This window comes from Cinclus cinclus, chromosome 3 (genome assembly GCF_963662255.1).
Source record: "Cinclus cinclus chromosome 3, bCinCin1.1, whole genome shotgun sequence".
NCBI classification, from domain to species: domain Eukaryota; kingdom Metazoa; phylum Chordata; class Aves; order Passeriformes; family Cinclidae; genus Cinclus; species Cinclus cinclus.
Window position 1 is genome coordinate 44,905,803 of NC_085048.1, and position 20,389 is coordinate 44,926,191.

At 46.4% G+C, this 20,389-nt stretch overlaps 1 protein-coding gene across 1 annotated transcript; it reads left to right on the plus strand.

The window, feature by feature from the left end:
* The first annotated feature begins 577 nt into the window (after positions 1–577).
* On the plus strand, positions 578–1,567 carry GPR6 (G protein-coupled receptor 6). Its single transcript, XM_062488731.1, has one exon. The coding sequence runs from the start codon at positions 578–580 to the stop codon at positions 1,565–1,567; it is 990 nt and encodes a 329-aa protein (XP_062344715.1).
* The last annotated feature ends 18,822 nt before the right edge of the window (positions 1,568–20,389 follow it).

Here is a 20,389-nt window from a genome sequence, read left to right on the forward strand (position 1 = left end):
CCGCTGCGCTCAGAGCTCTTACAGCAACCGCTGCACGGACGGCACCCACCGCGGGAGAAATAGCTGCGGGGCCGGGGAAAAGCAGCGGGAGAAGCGGCTCCCTGCGCGTGTGTCTGTCTGTCTGTGTGTGTCTGTATGTCTGTGCGTGTGTCTGTCTGTCTGTGTGTGTGCGCGCCCACTTCGCTCTCCCGCTGCCCCCGACTCCAAGCCCTCCCCGTCCCGGAGCCGGGCGGGCAGAGCGGGTCGGTGCACCCCCCTCGGCCTCGGCCGCTCCCCCCGTCCCGCCGCCCGGGCTGCCCTGCCCGGCCCGCCCCTGACGTGTGCGCGGGGCGGAGCGCGGGGGCGGCCGGGCCGGCGGGAAACTTCTGCGGCTTCAGCACCACAGACAGGGCGGGCGCGGTGCCGCCGCCCGGCATGCGCGCCCTATCGCCGCCCCACCGCCGCCCCACAGCCGCCCCACAGCCGCTCCTCTGCCGCCCCACAGCCGCTCCTCTGCCGCCCCACAGCCGCCCTATCTGCCCGCGCCCCACCGCCGCGCCGCCGCGGTCCCCGCACAGCCCCGGCGGCCCGGGCGGCGATGGAGGCAGCGGCAGCCCTGAACGAGAGCGGAGCGGCGGCCCCGCGGCTGCCGGCCGGCGGCAGCAGCAACTCCTCGCTGGAGCTCTCGTCGCGGCCCCCGGCGCCCGCCGCCCTCAACCCCTGGGATGTGATGCTCTGCGTGTCCGGCACCGCCATCGCCTGCGAGAACGCCCTGGTGGTTGCCATCATCTGCTACTCGCCCGCCCTGCGCACCCCCATGTTCGTGCTGGTGGGCAGCCTGGCCACGGCTGACCTCCTGGCCGGCCTCGGGCTCATCCTCAACTTCGTGTTCCAGTACGTGATCCGCTCGGAGACGGTCAGCCTGCTGACGGTGGGCTTCCTCGTCGCCTCCTTCGCCGCCTCCGTGAGTAGCTTGCTGGCCATCACGGTCGATCGCTACCTCTCCCTCTACAATGCCCTCACCTACTACTCGGAGAGGACGGTGCTCTGCATTCACACCATGCTGGCCGGTGCCTGGGGGGTCTCCCTCTGCCTGGGGCTGCTGCCCGTCCTGGGCTGGAACTGCCTCCACGACCGCACCTCCTGCAGCGTCGTCAGACCCTTGACCAAGAGTAACGTGACGCTGCTGTCTGCCTCTTTCTTTCTCATTTTCCTCATCATGCTCCATCTCTACATCGAGATCTGCAAGATCGTCTGCAGGCATGCTCACCAGATAGCTCTCCAGCAGCATTTTCTGACTGCTTCGCACTATGTCACCACCAAAAAAGGAGTCTCTACCCTGGCTATCATCCTCGGGACTTTCGGAGCCAGCTGGCTGCCTTTTGCCATCTACTGTGTGGTGGGGGATCCTGACTACCCTTCTGTGTACACGTACGCCACGCTCCTACCTGCTACCTATAACTCCATGATCAACCCCATCATTTATGCCTACAGAAACCAGGAAATCCAGAGGTCCATGTGGGTGCTCTTCTGTGGCTGCTTTCAGGCTAAAGTGTCCTTTCGCTCCCGGTCCCCCAGCGATGTCTGAGTGACTTTCCTCTGTCAAACTGCACCCAGTGACAATCTACCCAGTGAACTATTACAGTGCCTGTTCTAAACTTCAAACTACGTCGTGAAGTCATTGGAAACATGCTTAAGTATTAGCACTTTATACATATTTGTATCTCGGAGAGTTGTTCGGGGTATGGAGTTTTGGGTTCCCTGACAAAAAAAAAAAAAAAGGTGTGGTTGTATATAAATTTGCACATCACATTTGTAAACTGAAGACATTCCGGTACTGCTTAATTATAGCACCTTATTTCTAGCTGCTGACCTGCCAAAACAGTGTTGCCTTTCTGAAGGGCAGAGAGAAAGTTGTGTTCGTGTTGTATTTCTAAGTGTGTGTGTTGGGGGAGGGAAGGGCATGGGGATGTATGTATGTGATGTATGTGTCTATCTATACTTTGCTGCACAACATTGATAAATTATAACGTTTTGTATACAAATAAAAAAATATAAAATGTAACATAACATTGTGTGTTTAGATGGATTTAGAAAGAGGAGAGTTGGCAAATTTGCCAGTTGAGCAAAGTCCCTTTGTTTATTTTTGAAGGCTCCCCATGTTATTCTGCCTAAAGAGATCATCATTCACTATGGAGATGAAATACTGGACCAAGAAAGGCACCTTCCTGCTTGTTTGTTTGTTCTTCTTCTTTAGTCCAGTAAAGAGTAATGAAGAGCACAAACTCTTTTTTTTTTTTTTTTTTTTTTTACCTCCAACAACCAAAGAAACAAATAGCCTGGTCAGATAGGCTCCTCACAGTTATTCACCAGGTTCCTGGTAGTTTTAATTTTCAAGTTATAAATTAGCCCTTTACAATAATGACTCATTTAAAGAATTATCAGATTGTGGGTAGAAGCATTCTCTAAGCTGAGCTCTTTTTTCCTGTTTTATTCTAACGCCAAAAGGGAAATAAAGGACTAGGGGAAAAAAGGCATAACATTCTTTCCTAAAAGCCTGTAAAATGCCACAATATATGGACTTCCCTTATCATCCGAAGCTCTGAGGGGGACCTGAATTGTTTCTCTGCCTCCTTGTTTTTGGACTGTATGCTATAGAGAAATCATTTAAGAGCATCTTTGCTGTCTACCTGTCTCAGAGCAGTATACAGTCTTCTGACAATCCCATAGCTTAATGGCTTCAAAGAGTCCACAGAGGTCAATATTGTTCGGAATTTGGAACACTCCTTCCCTTGGGTTCAAACCCTCCAGTGACTGATCTATTCAGAACAACAGCACGTGCAGCCAAATTCAGAAGCACTGTTGCTGTTCATTTATTTATAGTTATGCTACACTTAGATCTTGGTTATGTTACAGTTTATCACTACCATTTCTGTTTGTATTTAAGGGCTGAAACGGAATACTTTTATATGCATGGTACCATATAAAAAGTTTGGACTAGTGCTTTTCCCAGTTTATGACTGGGCAATGGATCAAACTTCTGCCTGCTGGAGCAGTTGGGTCCACAAGGAGAGGCTGTGAATCAGTAATGCTGTATTATCTGCAAGTATTATGAAACCCAGCATCATTTCACTGATAATACAAAGATACTTAATTCAAAAGAAAAATTGATATTCCATACTGCTAGTTCCACTATTTTTATCAATCCGGATAATCATAAATCTGACATTGTAATTGATGACTACCTTCAGGCATGCAGTTCATCAGGGAACTGTTGCACAGGTGTTACAAATATAAATCAAACTAGATTTTATTATAGGTCAAAGTACTGCACAAATTAAGAACAAATTAAGCTCCCTTCCCCTTGCAAATCCAGGGACCAAACTGCTGGCTGGAACACCCTCACTGTGCTCTGACCTCACCCTGCAGAGACTCAGCCAAAGGTGCTGCAACACCCACAACAGTAACTGCTAAGGGAAAAGACCAGTTAGTGCCTCAGACAGGTGAAATGTGGCAAAGCTTTCTGTTAAAGCTAGAAAACATGCCATCTGCTAGGCTTTAGCCTCATAAATCTTTGTCATTCCTGTGCTGACTGCAACAAAACCACAGGACAGGGTTGCTGAATGCAGACCCTCACACCCTGGCACTGACCCTGCACCCAGGTGTGAGATGTTGTGCAGGACCTCAGCAGGATTCTGGGAGCCCCGTACAGGCTCTGAAGACCAACATTGGCTCTAAAACCCCTAGGAGAAACTTCTTATCCTTACTTTTAGTCTTTAAGGGGGCAGAATCTGCCACAGATCATTGCTAATGCAACTCCTTCCCTTAATCCTGGGCAGGGGAGGATTTTCACCATATATTCATTGTACAGTGACATACATTCTGTATAAAAATTAGAAAAAGAACTTAACTGAATAGAGTCCCACTTCAGTAATAAACCAGTTAATCAAGGAGTGTAAAGGATTTAGGTGAGTTACTTTTCCAATTTTAGTCCATGTTTCTTTAAATGGGACTTTGTTCCTTTCTTTCTGTTATATGATCACATTTTCAGTTACCACTTTTCCCAGTGATTCACTGTATGTAAAAAAAAAATAAAGCTGGATCCCTCCTGTTAAAAATGGGACACTTTCGAAGTGTTTCCCCAAGCATTCTTCTCTTACAGGAAGAAAATTTGGGTAACAGCGATCTTAGCCATTCATTTTCCTGAGACAAAAAGAGATGCAAGAGTTTTTTCTATATTCAGAAAGATATGCTGACTCATAATTTCTAGGAAAAGCTAAGGTGAAAGAGGAGAGAGTATTTTGATAGGTTTTGGTTAGCCCTGACAGTGGAGTTGACATCAACCCACTTGCAGTAAAATACAGCTCTAAATTTCAAAGTGAATCCAGATCTGCAGGAGCACCTGAATGGAATAACATAAAGGAGGCTACTTAATCTCTTCTCTCCCCAAACAACATCGCATTTTAAAAGATGGAGGAAGTCCAGGAGCTGTGCATAGCATGACACCTGTATTTTCCTTTCTGCGTTTTTTCTTGAAACAGCAGACATTTGAGCAAATGGTGTTACATTTGCACTATCCGGACCCACAAACACATCCTGTTATCAGATGATGGCGTTTTGACCTTAATCATGAAATTATTCAGGGAGATAAAAATTCCCCATTTCCAGTCACTGGGCAGGGCAGGACTGTGATTCCCCCATTGCCCCAGTGGGAACCTGTCCAGGGAGCAACCACATGTCTGCTCAAGGGGGACTGTATCTGACCTAGTCCCAAAAGGCCATGGGCAACTTTGCCTGCATAGGGACCACAATGGCAATTGCCATTACTATTTCCTTGTCCCTGCATGGGCTCAATGGTTTTTGTGTTCTCATGTCAATGGTGTAGCCTATAAGGAGAGAAAACACATGCTGAGTGAGGTGCAAGGATTAGGCCCAATGTTTGCTTGTGGTTTATTCTTCATGGTCTTTTCTGGAAATGGAAATTTCCTTCTTTACCACTCTTTAAAAATCTTTGCCTTATTCTGACCTAGGTAAAATAATGATGGACTTGGTCTAAAGAGCTCCCAGCCTATTCCCACTGAAACTGGTAATGCTGTATTGCACTTCAGCCAAGATATTAGCAGCATCTAATTACAAAAACGTTACCATTTTGAGACAGGCCTCAGCTCCAATCTTCATTAGAAACTAATGGTTCATTACCAACCTTGAAAATCTTACAGGACTTGCAATGCCTTGCAAGACCAAATCCCAGTTATTTGGCTTGCTTGAAGTACCTCCCACTGTGATGAGCTCCCTTGTTTCAGCAGGAGCAATTACAGAATGAAGAGCAGAGCTCTGGTGAGGAAGACCTGGTTGGGAGCCAGTCAGGACTGAAAGCCCCACACACTGCTTGACTTTCTGTGGGGTTTCTGCCCAAATCAGCAGTAAAACAGTGGAAGAGAGACTGACTCTGCAGGCTGCTTTGTATGAGTCACTGTATATTAAAAAGCCAGCTGGATTCAAAATCACAGGTCAAACAAAACCTCTTTATTTAGCTAAGCAAACAAAAGGACAAAACACTTTTAAACCTGAAAAGTGAGCCTGTACATATTTTTATCAATGTAATGATCCACAGGTACTAAGTAACACCTGACAAAGCACTAGAACCTCTAATCTCAGTTCTGCCTCTCTCCCTTTAGAAAGGATATATTTTTATAATGAGGTAAAAATAATTTCTCATATTGCAGCTGCTCCTCAGCATTTCATCTGACTGTTGTAACAGCCATTATTAAAAGAAAAAGAGACAGAGGAGAATAAACAAAGATGTTTTCTCTTTCTTACTGCTTTATGGTGCGATGTGTGACTTGGAAGGAGTGACCAAGCAGGTGAGATTCAGCTCTGCACGGAGGATGAGCACATCTGGATCTCACCTTAACGCTTGCTGGGTTTGCTTGTTTGGGGGACAGTCTGTGTTGTGAGGTGTCTCCCCATCACCTGATCCTCCTTGAGCGAGCTCCTCCCTTGAAAGCTCACAGAAGGCAGCTCCCGGGCTGCTGCATTTTGCTCAGGAGTGCCTCACTCAAATCCTCTGGGTAGAAAACCACTATGCCTTCCCCTGCCCTCTTGATGGTTAAGCTCTTTCCTCTGACTACAGAAGGCTCTCCCAGGGACAAACATTCCCCCAGTGGCAGTTCCATTTATTGAGGGCAGTAACTCCAGTGTCCTGGAAATAACCCAGCTGCTACTGGGGCAGCTGGAGAACGGTGAGTGCTGACTCAGTGCTGACAGTAGAGGTGGCAGCCAGTTCAGCGGAGGCAGGTCTGCTCGTGTCAGCTCTGTCTGCTGCAAAAAAAGTGACAGAAGGCAGCGAGAGGTGAAACAATGGTCAGGTCTCTGTGAAGGCTCCACGTGTTGCAGCAAAGCCTCCCAGCGAAGGGCATTTTCCAGCAGATTCTCGCCCTTTTTTAAAAAATTAATTTACTTTGTCGTCGTCACAATACAAGTGGTGGGAGAGAAAGAGCAAGACAAAAGATGAATGTGCTTGTATCTGTTTAGGGAAAGAGCACAGTGCTTCACAGTATGACTCATGGCATGGGAACAGCTTCTCCAGTAGGTAGCTGGGATACATCAGCTGGTTGTGGTGTTCCCCTCCAGCAGTGGTTTGGGGCCTCAAAGACAAAAGACAAAAAATATTTATTCACTGCAGCATTGAGTTACCCTCAATCCTAGACCTCCTGAGCTTAAAACTGCAAGTGCAGGCAGATCTCTTGAGCTGCCCAACCTACCATTCAGACAGTGAAGAGACAAATGTAATCCAGATTCAACTTTTGTCCTGCTTTTCCCAAAAAAACTTCTAACTGCAAACCCAGACTTGGCAGTCACCTACAAGACAGCACCTTTTCCATCCCCTGCTGCCATTCTGTGCTCCTGACACAAGGTGCTGGGGTAGAACATCTTTGCACTGTCCCTTGCACCTTCCTCCGTGGCACAGGCTCTCTCTACACGTGGGCAAGACTGGAGTTATAGCCATGCAACAGCACATTTTTAAGGATTTGTCAGCACTTTAAAGTGAGAATAAGATGCTTAGGAGAAGAATTAGGAAAAGGATTTAAGCATCCATACTCCTAAAGATGGGGCTCTCAGCAATCTGGTTTGCTGAGTGGACATGCAAATACCAAATCAATCAGCTGCTCTGTGCCTTTATCCTCTGTACCCTTATAGCCAGGCAGCAGCTTGTCCACAGAGTGCTTTGCCCAGTCAATACCAGTAGCCTGGAAGTTGAAGCCTTTTCCCACTACACTTGGTGGGGAATGAGGTGCCTGTACATCTGTGTTTTCCACATGGTTTCATTTGCTAGGAAAGCACAGGAATACCACATAGGGTAAGAATTATCCAGGTTTTCCATCTCTGCAATGTCCAGCATTTCCACACACTTAATTCACTCCAGCAGGGGAAGGGGCTGAGCTCAGGACACTGGCAGATGGGGGTATTTTTTTGCAATGGGGGTATTTTTTTGACCAGCTCTGTTGGGAACACTTGCTTCTCCAGCAGGGACAAACTGCTTACTATGCTTCAGGCACAGAAGATAGATGGGGTCAGGAGGAGGCAAGTTGAGTGCTGAAGAAGGAAAGAAATTATGAACTGGGGGAATATTTTAAAGTTTTGGTTCTTTTTTTTTCATGCTACTCACTGTCTAGCTCCTGGCTGGTTTAAAACAATGTTGTTTTTCCAGAGATTATTTTCTCCAAGCAACCTGCTTGCTGTGCAGTTGTTTCATTTTGCAGCTTAATTGAAAGACCGAGAGTTTTTTAGGAAAGAATTGGGAAAGAGTTTTAAAAATTGAACTTGAACCTTCTCTCCTTTTTGAGATAAGGTATACTTTGTGTGGATCAGCGTTCATTTTATCACCACCAAGAAGATAGCATGCCTATTAATAATTACATTTAAAACCAAGGCAGAAAGAGTCAATCTAGAAATATTCTACCAGAGGTAGATCGTCCAAATAAATGTTTCGGTTCCTGTGAAATGTAATTAGATCTATGACACTCTTTGAATGACTGAATTATTTTTTTTAATCAGCACCTTTGCATCACAGAAAGATAATGTGATTGTATACCTGCAAGCAGTTGTAATTTGTCACTTCTAGTTGTTGCTGCTTTTTATAGAAAGTACATCTAGGTAATATTATGATGCTGTCAAAAGAAATTTGTTTAGATGGAAAATAAATGTGTCAGTTAATAAGGGGATCATGCTACATTCCAGTATCAGTCTGACTTTTGATCCTGTGGCCAATTTTTGTTAGTAAGTTGGAAGTTGGGCTCTCCTAAAGAGTTTATCTGATTTTCCCAATCAGGGGTGTGTTTTGTTTTAAACTTCATTCTGCAGTGGCAAATAAGGAAAATGGGAGACAAATAATTTAAGGCTTCTTTCTTTCTGTTCTTGCTGTTCTACAAATGTCTCAAAGAAAATAATAAATTGTACTGAATTACACCGCTGAAATAAATCCATCAGAAAACCTTTTGCAGGGAGAGTTTGAGTATGGAGTGCAATCTGTGCACCAAGCACAAGCCCAAGACTTTATGAGTGGCTCCCTTACTTGGACATGGCTGAAGGTGGACTCCTTCATGCCAGGGCGCTCAGCTGCCTCGTGGCAGCCAAAGGCCATCATGTGAGAGACAGACATTTGCAGTGCAGCCCATTGTGTGAGGTCGAGCTTGTAACACTGGAACAGTGAGCTCTAAGAGTAATCAGATACTGCCTATTCATGAACAAGAACAGCCTAATTGCATTCTTTTTATTTTGAATGAAATTGGGAAGATTAGAACACATTGCTGTATCTGCTGTCACAGCTTTAGTTCCACGTGAGGTGTTGGTGGGAAATAGACTCTGCAGAGCCCCACAACTCTCCCAGCCATGCTGAGGTAAATACCCTGCTGCTGTCTTACCTGCTGATACCCACGGCTACCTTAGCAGCATGCAGCTCTTCCTGTGTCAACTAGAACATTTTTGTCTTTCATAGGACATTTTTAGAAGTTGAAATAAGCTCTGTCTCTGCCTTCATTGTCATTAAAACTGGGACCTTTTGCCTAACCATAGTGATCATTGTATTGGTCAGATCTATAAAAGCATCCTAATAACACCCTCCCATCTTGCCATCCTTCGTCTGAAATGAGCACTTGGTACTTTATCTGAGCAGACAGAAACACACTGGATGAGTCTGATTCTTGACCTGGCAATGCCACTCCATCTTCTCTCTAATGCAGAGAGCAAGAGCAGGTGTACTGCCCAACCACTCACTCAGCCCATTTATGTGCCAAGCTATGTGGCTGTTCCCACCTCTCCAGTGATTCCCCAGTGCCTCAGGCAGTACTGAGCAAGGCACGAGCTCCCTGACACCCCCTCCCCATTTTATCCCTGCCATGAACCAAGGAGTGTGTTGGTAGCACTCAGTGCTGAGGGGGCTCCCCACTTCTCATGGATGCAGCACACCACTGATCAGTACAAGGCATGGAAGGTGTCTGATATTGCTCTGTGCAGTCATAGGTGACAGCTGGATGCCTGTGTGGAAACCTGAGCTTTGTAATCCTCCTCCTCTTCTGCAGGACAGAAAATGATAACATGGGAAGATGAGGTAGCAGTGAAATTGCCTGAGAGCTACCAAAGAACATCAGAGAAGTCTTTTTCCTCCTGGAAAAAGGTGTCCACTTACAATGTACAGATAGGATGCCTGCCTTCTCTTCCCATTTTGGGAACATCCATATGCTTCTGTTATTCCTAATTATCTGTTTTCTCCCCCTGACACTCCCTTCATGTCCCTTTCTTCCCCAAAGGTGGCTTTTCCTTCTCTCTTCCCTGAAGGTGCTGTGACAACGCCATGTTTCCAGCTCTTGGCATGAGCTGCCTTTCCTCAAACATGTCTTAACTTCCTTTTCTTTTCAGATGGCATTGCTGCTGCTTCCCTCAGAGGGATTTAACATGTGAGGAGTTGGATGGACTTTATTTTTTTTTCTACAAGTCCCCTCACTCAGAAGGGACTGCTCCCAGGGGAACAGTGTTACTTCTATGCCACTTTTGCTCTTGCTGCATCTGAGGAAATAATAAATAATGAAGATCTGTGGGCCAGTCTGGCAGAGAGGCAAGCAAAAATGGCTGCATCTATCAGAGCTGCAACTTGCTTGCTTGTCTCATGGTGCTCCTTAGAAGCACCTCTGAGTGACTGGTGGAGATTATTCCCTGCTTTTTGAAAGTCACCTAACTCCAGAGGTGAAAAGACACAACAGGAGTGTTATTTTTCAGTTCACCTGGTGTAATACACTCCTAAGGGCTTCAGAGTGAGTGCTGAAGGCTTGGGCTGCCTCACCACTGTATGCTGTTTTATGGCCAGGATAGTTCTGAAAGGGCCTGTCGTGCCACTTGTCTTCCTGAAGGACATCTTCAAGACCTGTCTTTGGGTGCAATAGGCAAGGTAATGCCCTGCAGTTCATTTTTCATCATACCAGGATAGGACCAGAACAGGTAAATGTGGGTGTAGCTATGCAGTCCCACTGACAGAGCATAGCCAATATGCAGGCACATTCAGATTGGTCTAAAACCACCCCACCGTTGCTTTTACACACATCTGCGAGGTCAATCAGATCCTTTGCTGGAGGTAAACACTCTCACCCTGCAGCAGGTAGCTTCATCTGGCTTCTGGTGATGGCTCCCATTTGATATGGACACACAAGCCTGGATACCCCTGAGAGCAGGAAGCAGAGGGGAGGGAACAAAACAGGCGAGATGGGGAGGGCAACACAAGCTCAGGGGATCTGCAGCTGCCAGATCCACCACAAGCCTCTCTGTAACTCCCTCAGGGAAGAGGGTGTCTTTTCCCTCCTAGCTGAGCTACACAAACCCCAAGTCTGGGGCGGGTGGTAGTGCTGTGCTGCTTGGAAACCTTCCTCCCCATTCTGCTTTGCTGCCTCTTAGAGAGGCTCCAGTCATGGTCTGGAGTTAGCTGGCATTTTTAATCACAAACTGAGACTGAGAAATACACATTTATGTCCTTGAACATATCATCCACAGGCAGTAAAAATATCTTTTAAACAACCTAAGGCAGCTTTTACATCATCTTGCCTTTCTCTCCATTCCCAAATGCCTTAATACGATGTTTATAACTTTGTCTGTCCTGGTATCACCTCTCTTTGCTTCCACACAGCGGCTGTTCCTGCTTCTTAAGATTACTCTCAGGTGGCCTCCCTTTAAAATGTATAACCCTATATAAATCCATAGCAACAATTTCTCGGCTGTTCCAGCTCTTGGGGCTATCGATTGGCTGTGATGTGCTCACTGTGCTGTGGTTAGCCAGGTCCATACCCCCGCTTCACCCCAGCAGAGGCGAGACAAGAGCTGGTGCTCGGCTCGGTTTCCCATCGAGCTGTGTTTCCCAAGAGCTGCTTGCACACTCCATCTATCACGGAGTTGTTGTCTTTCTGCAAGCCTCTTTATGCCATGACCCAACAGCAGAGGTTTCTAACTCTTGAAAATGTTTCTTTGTAGAGAGAGCAAAACCCTCTACGTTTTATATTATTGTTTCTGGCTTTAATTGCTAAGGTGTTACCTGAAGCTGATAGAGGCGGCATGACTGACGAATCTACAGAGCCTGGGATCCTCATTATTTCTTGTTTGTGCCTTGTTTGTGTTTACTTTTCTTTCTACAAATAAGACAGCTGCTTTGTGAAAATATTTTTCACAGCTACAGCGAAGGAAGAAAGACTGATGCAGCCTCCTATTCTGTGTAACCTCTCAAAAGCAAGGGAGGAGAGATTCATCTGGGTGAAATTTCTGTGTAAAGCCCTCTGTGAGAGCGCTCACTGGAGGATGCACTGAGTCACAGGTGTCTGTCTCACCCGAAGTGTGATTCGATTTTCTCCTAAATTACTTGGGTGATGGAGAAGGGACAATACTTACTCACTGGGCAGCTGTCAGACATCAGGGAGGGGCTGCAGTTACCCCAGAGGATTGACTTGGTATTCAACATGATCTTATCACGTCTGAAAGCAATTCTGGAAAGAAAAAAAGAAGACATTTTGTTAGAGGCAAGCACAGCAAGCCAGTGAGAATTGAGCAGTGGAAATCCAGATGGGGAGTGAACAGCCACGTAGCAAACACAAGAAGGATTGTCATGAGCTGAGCTTGGTCAACAGCTTCTCCTCACTGTTTGTGAGGGGTTAGGGGAACTCTTCCAGTATGTGAAATCTGCTGTAAAAAAAGAGAAAAAATCCTATGCATCTGAAATCCATGGTTTGTAGAACAGTGAAGGATGAGCTTAAATGGCAGCAAGGAAGAGTCAGGCTTGACACTGGAAAACTGCCAGAAACAAAGGAACACTGGAACAATCTGTGTAAGGAGGTTATGGAGACTTCATCACTGGAAATCTCTCAAAGCAAGTTGTAAAGATCCACCTGAAACAGGATGGAGAGAATGATCCTGTCTCCAGAGAGGGTGATGGGTTGAGTAAACTTGTGTGGTCTCTATCTGAGCTATTTTAGTTTGTCACCATTACAGCCATGTGTACTTCTTTAATTTGCAGTTTGCGTAGCAGATATTCAGGTGCTACAAATACCACAGTTCTCTGCCTTCTCTTCAGTCCAGACTTTGTGATTACTTTGCAATTCATACAATGCCTAGACAACAAAATGGAGCCCATAGAAGCAGAATTGATTATGAATAAATATGGCAGGCTTTCCCCCCAAAATATTTCCCGCAGAATGTCAGCATCTTCTTAATCAAACATTGAATTAAGCAACTCTTGAGGTTCCCTGTGTATGTGTATATATACATCTTTTAAAATCAGCTTTTCTTCCATTGGACTTCCTTTTGTGCAAGCCCATTGTCAGGAGAGAGTGCTACAAATTGTCCCTCACCACAGAAGGTACTTTGGTACACTTCCTCTAGTTACTGCTCCCAGCTGACCTCCATGTTGTTAAAGAGAAATGACTGGAGTCTCAGGACATCTGTACCTGCAGGTACCAGTCAAAGCATTCTATTTAATGGAGATACAAAAACATTAAGGTGTAAATCATCTTTCCTCTTAGCTAAAGCTGAATTTGGAAACTGATGGCAAAAAAATAACAGTCTAGGAAAAATGTTTCAGGTAAAGTGTTTTCTATGGAAATGTTCTTTATTCCAGGTTACCTACAAAAGATGTGAGGGCAGGGTTATTGAATCACTGCAAGCTCCAGACTGCCAGCCCCAGACCTGAGTCTTTCCCATTTTCATGGTGAGAGAGATTGCTTGCTGGAGAGCCCCCAGTGAGCAGGGGCTGGTGCTGCCTGAAATATCAGGGGGTGGAAGAAAATCTCCTTGAGATGCTCATGTCTGTACTATGTGCTCTGTGGCACTCTAGAGACTGCAAACTAAGTCGTAACAATGTGGGTAAACAAACACGGTTAAATTCTAGTCCATGTCATTAGGACACAGACATTAACTATAATTAATGGTAGTTGACAGAATTAATGATGTCTTACAGCAGAGCTAAGGTAGGTGTGCATTGTGCATATGTGCATAGGTCAGTGACTGCAGCCTCAGAGGACAGACCTTATGGCTTTGACAGAAAGGTCAGGATAGGAGGGTTCTTAAGGGATCAGCCAGTTCCTGTCCTGCTCATGCTGTTCAGGGAACCTATGGAAAGCAGCAGAAAATAATGCCATCCCTCTGACAAACTTTGGCCAAGTTTTGATGAGAAAACTGTGGTAAAGCATAGTGTCTTCTTGAAAGTCAGTCTTCATAATTACCAAACAACTCCACCAACTTCTACAGCTGGTAAATAAAAGCAAATGAGAGAATCAATAAGTAATAATGTAGCACATAAGATGACAAGTGAGAAGCTGCATGTGTTCATATGGGATAGATCACATCAGACAATATCAATAGCTGCCTTTGTCAAAGTTATAGGCTTGGTGACGGCAGCAGACATTTATCTAAATTACAGTAACTTTCTACCAAGAACCTTGTATAAAACCTGGGGAAGGAATCTGTTTAGACAATCATACTGCCGAGTTTGAATTAGTTAAACTCGGTTAGATAAAAAAAAAAAAGACAAAAATTCAGTATTCTGGACTCACTCAGGGATGTTGACAGGTCAGAATAAGTATCAGGGCCCAGATACTGTCCATCATCCATAAAGCTGTACAGTGCACTGATCACCCTGTGCAGAAACCTACTCATTCGCTACCCTAAGTAATAGTTGCCTGAAAACCTATATATGGTTTTTATAATCTGTGTTAAAGATCAAGTTCACTCCCCATTGGTCTTTCATTTTAGGCAGTGCACACCCATAACACTGTTTCTCTATTCTCTCCACTGAACACACCCAGGGCTGCTGCTAACTACCTTTAAAATGGTCATAGCAAAACATATCAGAGACATGTGGGATCCGCTGCCAAATAAAATGTTACCCTTCTTGATATCCTCTGAGACCGTTTACTTTTGTGTGAACATCAGGTTAATACAGACATTTAGTACAGCCATGTGGCTGCAATAAGAGTTAATATTGTATAGTAGTTGGTTCTTCATGTGAATTTTGCTTTAAGGAGAAGGGGAGACATTACAGTATTTTCTTTTTGTACTACTGAAAAATCTTCCTGTTAGCAAGGTATGTGACCCAGCAATAGGTGCAGTTATCAGCAATAAGAAAACTCTAATCTGCAGTTAACTAGTCAAAAGAAAACTAATAGTTTAGCCATCATCATTGGCCTAATTTATTGCAGCCTGTAAAAGAAAAATCTGCTCTTGAACAAGCTGCCAAAATCATGGGCACTGATACCTCAATATCCAGTCACTAATAAAGGTGCAGACCCACTGTTTGCACAAAAACCTTTAAGAGAGGGGGATCAGCTACTTAATTTAAAGTGACTCAGGGGTTGTTTGCCTTGCCAACCACATTTATTTCTGAGCAGTCTGGCCCCTTTGCTGAAGCTGCTCTGGCTCAAGCTGCAGCTCAGCCCTGCTCCACTTGTCCAGGGTCACTGAAAGGAGCAGAACAGGCACAAACCACCCCAGGTACACATGGGTGCTCTTGTGAAGCAGCAGGCTCTGAATTTGTACACATCCACTGATTTCTTTTTGTGAAACACTTGTTCATCTGGCTCCACATGGAGAAGAGCCTCTGTGAGCCGTTCTCCATGGACAAGCAGCTTGCCTTGGAAGGAGGTGGGGACCTGTGCTACCATGAGACACAGAGGTCTTAGTGTTGTCCCTGCCTTCCTCCTCTTCTTCCCAAGGGTGGAAAGAGCCACTCAGTGCAGGTTGCTCCTCCCCAGATCTGGGTGTGCATTGGGAGAGGATTGCTGCAGCTCAGGGATGCTCCTGCATTGGGCTGCCTGCTGTAAAGGCAGGAGCTGCAGAAACTTTCTGCAAACAAGGGGATGTATTCTGAACCAGCTATGTCCCATTGGCAGAAATGACACACACACTTTCAAGAGACCACCTGGGCTCTGAAGCACTGTGGATTCTTCAGAAAAGAGAACTCGGGTTTATCAGAAGTCATCTGGGTGATTATTTTTTTTTTAGGAGACCTCTCAAACTCCCTTGGAATTGATCCAGGAGCAAAAACCTGGCACATCGAGAGCAAGGAAGTGCTTTAGGGTTTAGAAGGACTTTGTGCAGCTGACAGGACATGAGCTGGCTGATAAAATCACCCAGAGGAGCAATAGCACTGCATCAGGGTGGAGCAGACCTCCATAAGGCATTGCTCCTGCATTGGGCTGCCTGCTCTAAAGGGAGGTGTTGCGAAGTTCCTGCTGCAGGAACCAGCCCAGATAGATGTTTTTACTGTTTTCTTGTTCTTTGTGTCCTTCCTACTGGTTGAGGAGATAAGGATGGTGGGTCTGTGACCCCTGCCTCTGCCCTCTGGGGTGGATATGGGTCTGGTTGATGTGCTGAGCCCACTGCAGGTCCCTCCTCAGGGGAATCCCCTGGGCTTCGTACCCCTCGTGGAGCAGAGCTGCTCTCAGAGTGGCAGCAGTGTCATCTCTCTTCCCGAGGCCACCAGAGGAGAAGGATTTCTCAGTCACTTGGGGGGCTCTCACAGGGCTTCTGAAGGACTTTTCCCCCGGTGAGCAGGAAGCTGGGGGGACTCCCAGCACAACCCCACGGTCCCCATGTCCTTGAGCAGGTGGAGGCTCTGGTCGTCCCTCGAGCTTCCCATGGGTAAAGTCACCCACGAATGAGTCGCCCATGAGTGTCACCTGGTGAGTGTCACACCTGGGAGTGCTTTCCTTTAATGCCCGTTCTCGCTAGGACTGGGGTGACCAGCAACGCTCAGGACTCTGGGATGTTGCACCGGGTGCTGCAGGTGGTTTGCTGCCTTTATGGTGCCTCTTTTGACTCCTTCTCTCTCTTAAAATAAAGAAATAAAGAAGGAAAGGGGGGGTGGGGAAGAACGGGGAACAAGGAAAGCAAAAAGAGCGAAAAGGGGACAGCTATAAAAGCAACGAGCAGCAAATGGAAACTATGGCATGCTCGGAAAACACGACGAAAGGATTAAAACCTGCTATTTTTCTCTGGAGCAGAGCACCGTGGCTGGGCAAGGGGCTGCTCTCCCCCCGGGCAGGGCTCGGTGCAGCGGTGAAATGCTGCCACCTCCCGATGCGCATCCCTGGAACGGCCCCGCAGCCCGCTCCTCCCGGCAGGAATCCGGGGCTTCTTGGGTGCTCGTGAAACGCCGACTTTCAGGAGGTTTTCGGCACGGCCCGAAGTGGTTCATGGTTAGCCCCGGGGGCAGGCAGCTCGGTGATAAAGCAAAACCGCACACACCGTCTCGAACAGCACAAAAAAGAGGACGTCAGCTGCGTCCTGATTTGTGGTGGTTCATCAGGTGTTATCTGATCGTGGGTGTTAGTGAAACAGCAGAGGAAGAAGCATCCTTTCCATAGCAAACAGCCAAAAGGAAAATATTTCACTTTAAATAGTATTTTTTTCATTATAATTACCATTTAATTATTATTCTTGCACTGAAATAAGATAAATGAGATAGTAAACGTGGTGATGAATAGCTCTTACTGGTCAGCATAAAGGGGCATGTAGCTTTCTTCTAAAGACATAAGGCCTGAAAAGGGAGAATGGGAAGTTCAGCATTCCAAAGGGCAGCCATCCTGCACAGGCAGATCAAAGCCTACTGATGGATCCGGCTGCCTAAAACAGAAAGGTTGAAACACACCCGTGGACATTATGGCAGGAATGGGGACCACTTCTGAAGACACTGTCCCTGCAGTGGGTTCTGCACTGCAGCATGAGGGGCACTCTGGAGCAGAACAGCCAAGGATACACTTCTGCATTCAGAAAGGGACTCTTTACTAGCAAGGGGGATAATGTAGACTCGGGGACAATGGTAATATGGATTTAGGACAAAGGTTAAAAGGCTTTAAAGACTTTAAGGTGGAAGCATAGTCTAGATATAAGGAAGAAATTCTCCACTGTGAAGTTGGTAAGACACTGGAACAGGTTGCCCAGAGGAGCTGTGAATGCCCCATCCCTGGCAGTGCTCAAGGTCAGGTTGGATGGAGCCTTGAGCAATCTGGTCTAGTGGAAGGTGTCCCTGCCCATGCAGAGAGATTTGAACTAGATGATCTCTAAGGTTCCTTCCAACCCTAACCTGCCTTGTTCTGTTATTCTATAAAGGAACAGTACTGCCCCATATTTGGGTTGTGGGAGCTGTCATGGCTGGTACTGACCAAGAGGATAGGGTGGTTCTCTGGAGGCTCCCAAAGGGATGCTGGTCGTGCCAACCCTTCATCCCAGAGCCTGGATTTGACCCTGCACTGGGTCATGATGAGGACAGAGCTCACATGGGCTGCAAGTGCAAGCCAATCCTGATGGATTCAAGAGGTGCTACTCATGGCTGCTCCTCTGCACTGACACCCCCAGGGGTGCAGGCAGGCATGCCCGGCACAGAGTGCTGTCTTTTGGGCTGGCAAGTACAGTGCTTTCCCTCTTTCTCCCTTTCATCTATTAGATGAAGTGTTGTGAGCTGAGAGATCCCAGCCGGCCCGTGTGCCAAAGCGGCTGCAGACAAACACACCCAGGCACTATGGAGCACCCAGCCATGCTCCTGAGCCTGCTCTGACACAGGGTGATATTTTTTGATGCAAACCCCAGCACTTGCTTTTTACTTAAGAGGACATAGCTATGTATTTTAAGAATAATTGCAGTGTGCAATCAGCACGCTGCCCTTGGCACCTTGGGAGTGAAGAAGCTTCCCAGTCAGGGAGGTAGCCAGAGGCAGCAGGAGCAGGGTCTTGCTCCCCATCTCTCCATTGCAGAGAGAACTGAAATGGTCTGAAATTTTGCTCCAGCAATGCTAAGAATAATATGTAAGATCAAAAGGCTAGTTTCATCCCTGGGGATTGCAAGTCTGCTGAAGGCTTGCTGTAGGAAGTAAGAGAAAAGCTGTTTTGGAAAGGCAGGAGAGTGTCTGAGAAGCAGTGGTGATGCTCTGCTCTATTTTTGGATAACTTTCTTGTCAAAAGCAGCAGTTTGCTAACCAGCTTCTGATGCCTTAAAGCATAGTGCTAGTTAAAACTGAAGGTTTGCAAGGGCCTGGTTGTTGCACTGAATTGGAAGAAATGTTTTTAGGTGCATATGGAACACAAATGAATTGATACATCCTCATCTCCACCTGATGAACAGGGGTGAAAGACAAAGGGCACAGACCACCTTCAGGCCTGCTGTTGCCCCAGTAAAACCAGTCCTAAGGACAGGCTAGGATGGCAATCTTGGGAATGTGAATTGGGTGCTGAAGAGCAGAACAGAAGTGGCTGCAGCCGAGGATGGATGCAAGCACAGCTCTCTGCTGGCTCCTTCCCTCCACTGTCCTGGTCTGTGCAGAGCTCTGCTTCCTTTCATGTAATCAACAAATTAGATTCTGTAATTTGCCTTACAAACAAGACTCTCATATACTCACTGCCTTTTTTTTTTTGAGGTTTAGCAAGCAAACAGTGGGAGACCAAAGAATTAAAGCCATAAAGTAATCTGCATATAATCAGTAATTACCATGAATAAAACCCTCCTTCAGTTCAGCTGGTTATTATTTCCCTGATAATGCAATTCCCTGCACTGACAAAACTAGGAAATACTCATTTTCACTAGAACAGCAAATAATTTCCTGCTGTGCCTATAATACTGTATCATGGAGTTCAGTGACCATATAAATCCAACTAATGAAATTTATGGAGAATATGAGGACTGCTAAAAACAGACTAAAAACCTGAAAAGGTAATAACTCCCATATGTGTTGGGAGGGGATGATATTTTGCCAGCAGACTTCCCCTAAACAATTCTTACAGGTGTCACTGACTGGCCAACACTGGGAGTTGATGTGATTGACAGCAGGGCACTCCAAGCTGGAATTTGTGAACTCTGAATGGGGGGTGATGGTCACATGGGGCTGCCACCATGAGAGCCCCTTCACCTTGTCCTTGTGGGATCTTCTCAGGCTTTGTGACAGAGGCCTTAGTGGCCACTTCTGGGGCAGAGCTTCAGCACACAACTTTCAAAAAATGCCTTCTGGTTTCAAGGAATATAAAGTCAGCATTGTGGGGACACTCTGGGGATGGGTCTGGCTGTACCCCCACTTGCGGGTTCTTCAGGAAAGCCCCACATCCTCGGATTTTGCAAGCTGCAGAAATATGCCAAGTCAGTGGAAAACTTCAAAACTTAAGGAGGCATCAAAGCCTGGCCTCAAAATTTCTGGGATTTAGGGCAGTAACTTTTCCATGTGACCTTAGACCTCCACCAGAGAGGCCTACAGAGAGCGAATTGCAGGAACTATCTGGGAAGCCCAGATATATTTGGCTGCTCCCAGAGCTGGGCTCTCTCTTTTTTGGGAACGGGGCTGAGTTGCTCTTTCTACCTCTGATTCATCCGAAGATAATCACTGCCACTGAAACTTATCCTGGCAGGTGCTGGTGCACAGGTATTGTGCAGAGAACAAAGTATAAAGAAGCAAAGGAGTTATCCTAATATTTTCTTCTAATTAACCACAGCTGAATTACTGCCAGGATTCCTACTGACCAGCAAAGGCTGCTGGCTTGTGGGGAGCACCTGTCCTGTTTGGGAGCATTGCTAATTTCTCTGTGCTTTTAAAACCCAGAAGATTCATCCTTCTCTGGGGTGCAGGGGTGGGGGGGAGCAGCCCCTCTCCCAGGCTGTTTGATGGCCTCCTACATTCCTGCCTGGGGTTGTGTGTCCTGCTGGTGATGCTTACAAACTAGTTTTGGCTTTGCCAAAATCCAACTGGGAAAAATCCAGCCTCCAGCATTTGCTTGGCGTAAAGGGGAATTTCTCAACTACACCAGCATGCCAAGACCCAGGCTGTGAGCTGCTTTCTCACAAGGTTAGAAGTCTTGGGCAGTTTCTAGAATTATTTCTGACTGCACTTAAGTGCAAAATCAAG